Source organism: Cynoglossus semilaevis, chromosome 13 (assembly GCF_000523025.1).
Source record: "Cynoglossus semilaevis isolate Cse_v1.0 chromosome 13, Cse_v1.0, whole genome shotgun sequence".
In the NCBI taxonomy this organism is placed as follows: domain Eukaryota; kingdom Metazoa; phylum Chordata; class Actinopteri; order Pleuronectiformes; family Cynoglossidae; genus Cynoglossus; species Cynoglossus semilaevis.
The window spans coordinates 21,739,809-21,745,884 of record NC_024319.1 but is presented as its reverse complement, the minus strand read 5'-3'; the positions used below and the strand labels follow the sequence as shown (position 1 = coordinate 21,745,884).

The window sequence follows — 6,076 nt, the reverse complement described above, 5'->3', positions numbered from 1 at the left end:
CACATAAACACTTCAAGGAACAGTAAGGAATGAACCAGCTCAATAATTATGGACCAACATTCCAAACCTTACCCCCCCAGAGGCCTAAATCACAAGAGGGGGAAACAGAGACCTCATCTCCCGCTGAAGTAACAATAAATCTGTCTGTGAACCCTATAGTAGCAAGGCTTTCCAGTGTTGTTTGACATAAATATTTGCAAATATGGACTTACACCTTAGATTAGAGTAGTATATGATGAGTAGATGTGCATAGATTTTCCGAATGATTGCAGGAAAAACTGGTGGAAATTATTGAACAACGTTGCATACCGTAGCATTTCAAGATTTTAATTTACCACAGTATGTAGAACGGGGAACTGAGTCATTCGACACACAATACAGGTACCACTACTTGTGTGATATGACACAGCACTAATGTGTCATAGCTTTCACACGACTCAACCATTTTCCATATAACTATAACTGAAGACTATCATCACTTACAACAATGATGAAATTTCTGTTAGGGTAATGAATTAAAGTTTGTGTTTATTGAACAATTTGCAGATTTTTTTGAGGCCGAGCTCTGTGCAATGTAGTTAGGCGACATAATCAGCCTTACTTAAGGCCAAAAACCCATTGGTGCAGTGGTATATACCTGATATCTGAAAATTTGATCATATAAAATATATGTCCTTATTAATTTAATCACTGACAAGGAGTATATTTTACTTTTATATATTTGCTCACAAAGAAGTTTTGAATACAAGTTTCCCAGAATAATCGTTTAAAGCCGGTTGCAGTTTGTCTAAATGTGACTAAATGTCCCCTTTTCACCTAATACCATTATAATTACACACCCCTGCAGGGGGTGAACTTTTGATGTCAATCTCACAAGATGGAGAGAAATTAAAAGTGAGGAATTTAGAGTGAAAGTTAAAGCAGCAATAGACAAAGCATCAGTGGTGAACACCTTGGACTTAACTGATGCTTGTCACAGTGATTCTTTCCACTGGTGTCTGAGTACTTTGTAGTAAGAGCTTAGCTTTAACCTGACTAATGTTCCAGCTCTTGTCTTGCCTCTTTACCGAATTCAATTTCACGCCTTTAACAGAATTTAATCTAAGCTTAAACGTGTAGTACACGGGATTTAATTATCAATCAACTTTACTTCATCATTTTGGAGAATTGTGTTTTTTATGCGTTGTGTTTAACGCTTCAGGCTATCAAGGTTAAAAGTGAAGAGCTACACAGAACAGCTGATTTGTTTTTAGCCCCATACAACTGTCGGAGATCGTTGATGGTGCAAAGGCTGTGCAACAACCATTTGTATTTGCTCATTGTACGCTTTTCTCATCTTGAGAGCCAGGGTTCCTTACAGGTTTGCAACTTATGGATTGACTGCAAACCACAGCGTTCAGCAAATAGCACTAAACAGTCATATTAAGTGGAATAATATGCATTTCTCATATTCATTGGACCATTCATTTTGTATGTATGATACGAGGTTGTACCAGTATACTTAAATCCTAGAACAAGGCTTTTAAGTGCCTCATGAGCTCCGCCCACAGGCCTAAAAAGAGGAGCAGTTGGTTCCATTTTCATAAATAAAAAAGGGGCATACTCCCAATTTAGGTACTAACATGTCTAGAAGAGTGGGTCAAAGGGTCACTATGGGCCCGGTCACAAATATTCTGAGCACTTCAAGGGTGTGGCAAGCATCGGGGATATATGTTTCAGAAATATGGAAGGGAGATAACCTTGTTCACTTGGATATATCCCCTAAGATCCATAGGATTTGTATTTGTCTGAGTGCAGTATATGTCATGCTTTTCAGTGTTTGATCAACATGGCACACTTAGAAACTGCAGTTGTAGGATCATTTATTGTAAAAATGTGGGTCTGCATAACTGAATACCACTAAGACCCTAAAAGAGCTATAGACCCAAACATGTGTAAAATAGAATGGCTATGTTAAAAAAGGAGACAAGACAAGTAGTTTTCTTCCTTCTGAGATCGGAAACCTTAGTTAACTCTCTGTAAAAAAAAAAATCACAAGTTGAATTAATATTAAAGACAAGTAGTTTTCTTCCTTCTGAGAGACTACATAGAGTTTAGACCAGTATGGGAGGGAACAGGTAATCACCGGAGCACCTGGAACTAAGCCTTTAAATCAATGCTCACCACATCTGTAGGAGGTGTTTGTGATATACTGCGTCCATCAATTACAGGGCACTTTTGAGGACATCTGTTAAAAGGTTCCAAGGTTAGACAGACTGCAGAGAACAACTGTCTGTGCAGGAAAAAAAATACTAATATAAAACGATAAAAGGAAACCGGGAGTTTACAGGAAGCGACAGTGATGCTTCCCCAAACAGCTGCATGAGTAATTTTGAATAAATGGTGACGCAGTAAGGACAGCAGAGTCAGTGAGTGTTCAGTAGAAGAGAAACCTTACGTCATACAGGGCAATCGTAATCTGAAACAGCCTTTTATAACCCAAAGACTTAATACAAGTCCACTATGTTTCATTAGTATATACAGAAATAAGTTTTTTAGTCTAGTCCATAACAAAACATACCAACACAAAAGTCACTATACAACTAGCAGTGGATCACTCCCTTGACTCTTGAAGTGCTGCGATGTGACTTCTTGAAATTGTGTTGGAGAGTTTACAGTTAAAACATGTTAATGTCTAAGTAACAATGATTCTGGTTGATTCAAATGTTAACGAAATTAACCCTTTGTAACCAGGATTCATTTTTTTTGTAGCTGTGGCATCACGGTGCGCACATCATAGTCAGCTTATAACAAATTAGCCCATCCAATCACTTTGAAACCAAAGGGAAAAAAAAAACAGGGAAGGATCAGTTAAGTAATGATCTCACCTCTCACACATCACATCACTTCTAATCCCTTTGGTCCTGTTATAACCACTGGAGATCAGCTGAGGTCAGTCATAAATTAAAATAGCTACAAAACCAACCCCATCAATCAATATGCACGGTCAGGATAACCGCGGGGCTTTTTCTTCACTGAGAACATGTAAGTCCAAAGTCAAGTAACATTTCTCCTCTTGAGCTGGTGCTCAGGGAGTCAGAGAATCCCGCTGCAGAGCGGCAGACGCAAATCCCACATAGAAAACATCAAAGTGCAGAGAAACCGCGCCGCACATAGCACCACAGAGTCAAAAGGAGACTGCATCTTTAATGAGACTGGCAGCGTTAGAGGAAGCGGAAAAGTAAAAGCTTCAGTTCAATCAATAAAGAGACAGACCAAGCCAGGATCAGTTGGAATTCTGCATTTGATTGAGAAAGAAAGAAAGAAAGAAAAGATAAATAGAACCAAAGAAAACTGAGATGCTTTTAAAGTTATAGACAGACTGATAGACAGACAGACAAACAGACAGATAGATAGACAGACAGACAGATAGACAGATAGATAGATAGATAGATAGATAGATAGATAGATAGATAGATAGATAGATAGATAGATAGATAGATAGATAGATAGATAGATAGATAGATAGATAGATAGATAGATAGATAGATAGATAGATAGATAGATAGATAGATAGATAGATAGATAGATAGATAGATAACATATAAAGAGGATATATAAACCATTTTTCGAAGGCAGCAATATGTTTCAGAAGGACAAAGTGTAATACCTGCTGAAATACATCATTCTACCATTAGTCTTAGGTTGTACCGCCAGCAGCTCGTGTGTGGAGACAGTGAAATACATAAAGCGACGTTTTCACTTTAGCCCAAAGACTAATTAAGTCACTGGGATACGTGTGGGTGTTTCTGAGTGGAAGTTAATATATTTTCTGACGCTACAAAAGCCTAAAAGTGAGACGTGTCAAAGTAGTAGCGTTGTCTGTGCGGTCACTAAACGCGTCGCAGCGACGGCGGCCAGAGACAGAGCCGCGCGTTTGAAGTGCTGTAGACTGAGCCGAAGTCAGAGGAGAGGAGAGAAGTAGAAATGTGCCGCCTGGAGCGACGAAAACTGACTCCAAAAGGTTCACACAAATACAAAAGAGTGCGTCTGTCTCTCTTCGTATAATTTCCATATACGCACAAATGTAACGGGAAACTATCGAAGGCACCCACCTAACAATGCGCTCAGCAAGGTGCACAGCAGCACCGCGCGTCCGAACCGTGTCCCGTCCATGTTCGCTTCAGCAACTTTCTTCAGGGAAAAGTATTCACTCTGGTCCTGGGAGCGAGCAGTGAACGGAAATGTGGCAGAACAGTGAGAATCTTCTTTCTTTTTACTGCTCCGACGATTTCTGGACCTCTCTCTCTCTCTCTTTCTCACTGTCACTCTGCAAAGTGACTGCCGTGGACTCTCTCACGCGCACACGCACACGCAGAAATCTGATGCTGGTGGCAGGTCTCTTGGTTGATATATTTGCACAAAAGGTGACCCGCTCCTCCCCCCGGCCCCCGCCTCTCTCTCTCTCCTTCTCTCTCCCTCTCTCTGCGCGCCCCCCCTCTACCCCCCCTTTTACTCTTACGCCCTCTACGACACACTTGCAGTGAAGTTAAAAGACCTGCTTAACTAATCGTAGTAGAGCCGAAATAGGTCCACGAGGGGCCCGGGGGATTTGTGTAAGGGTAATATATTTAGACAATTCTCTCACGATGCTCTTGTATTTACTGATATCGATGTCTAAATATACTCTGTTGCAGCGTGGTTGTATTATAGACCAGACCAGTTCCAAACATCAGGCACTCATGTGAGCCAGTTTGATGTTGGCCAGCCCTGTTCTGATTCTTTGGTTGGGGTTCTGTTAGTGGATCAGGTTCTCTACCAAAGTCGTTAAAGCAATCCCATGTATTCTTGTGCGGGACACTTACCTATTGACCTCTTGTAGCTCCTGGTAGCTGTGGATTGGGTCAAATGTTTATCATGAATTAAAAACAAAAACAAAACACTGCTCTAAAAGGTTAGGACCTATAAAGAAATGAGTTTTAAAAAAAGTGGTCCAGCCATAAAAAAGGCTTAAAATAAATATAAAAAATATATAAAAAAACATAAAACTAAATTTAAATTAAATTAAATTAAAAAAATAAAATTAATAATAATTAAATTAAAATTAAAAACATAAAAAACTCTTGATATTTTGAAATTGTGTGCTTACAATTGCGGAATGTGGCTATGGTAAATTTAAGTGAAAAAAAAAGTCAAAAAAAAGTAGAATGGAAGTAGAATTTAGAACAAAAAGTGACTCTGTCTAAGCCCAAATACTTAAAATATCAGTTGGAAATTCGCCATTTAAGATTTTAGTGGAACGAAAATGACTAGAATTTTGAAGAATGTAAAGCAAACGTGACGAACAGATAACACTAAAGTGGCAATATTAAAAACCGTGTATTTAAAGCTAGTTAATAATCTGTGGACTCATCCAAATATTGATGTGGATAGAATATACTTAGTCTGTACTGTACTGTAAAAAAAAAATCTGTTCATCAGTATTGATTTATTTTAATCTACTTATTTATTTATTAATAATTGTAAAGTGCAGATTTCATTTCTTAATAGTATTGGCATGAATGTTCACTCTCTATAGTAAGTTAAAGGGACAGTGCATTTTGCTAATGGTAATTCCTTATGCATTGGCTGTGGATTGGAAGAAAGATAGAGAGCTTGACTGCCTCACAGTAATGGCCAGTGTTAACTAAGGCTCTAAACAGCCTTAGTTAACGTTGGCTTCTCAAGAAAACTGGGTGCTGCATGATGCTGATGCGGCACATGCAGTACATCTTTGGACTCCTAAACAGACACAACTCATCCAATCTGAAATTCTGAAGTCATGCGATTACATAACCACACAAAAACGCTGCAGTTTTGATTTTATAGAGTAAATGCAGATACACGAATCTGCTGGGAGTCCAAGTCCAGGAGAGTGGAAGTTGGATGACACCAGGAAAGTCATATTATATAAAGGGATTCTTCTTAAAAATTATAGATAACAAGATACCCACATTAAATTATACAAAATTAAATATGTCCATTTTGGTCTATGGTTGAACGAAAAAGTACCTATTCTTTTATTAGATAATTGTTGTGTTTCACCATGACATGCTTT

At 38.6% G+C, this 6,076-nt stretch overlaps 1 protein-coding gene across 3 annotated transcripts in view; it reads right to left on the bottom strand.

Moving 5' to 3' along the window:
• The window catches only part of bcam (basal cell adhesion molecule (Lutheran blood group)), a 45,546-nt gene extending 41,164 nt beyond the window's left edge, over window positions 1–4,382 (bottom strand). Inside the window, exon 1 of one of the 3 annotated variants that reach the window (XM_025061578.1) lies at window positions 4,095–4,382. In XM_025061578.1, the coding sequence (XP_024917346.1) occupies window positions 4,095–4,155 (61 nt within the window). In that variant the 5' untranslated portion in view covers window positions 4,156–4,382. The remainder of the gene's footprint in view (window positions 1–4,094) is intronic. The other 2 variants (XM_008324270.3, XM_008324271.3) reach the window with 2 other exon arrangements.
• Window positions 4,383–6,076: the final 1,694 nt, after the last annotated feature.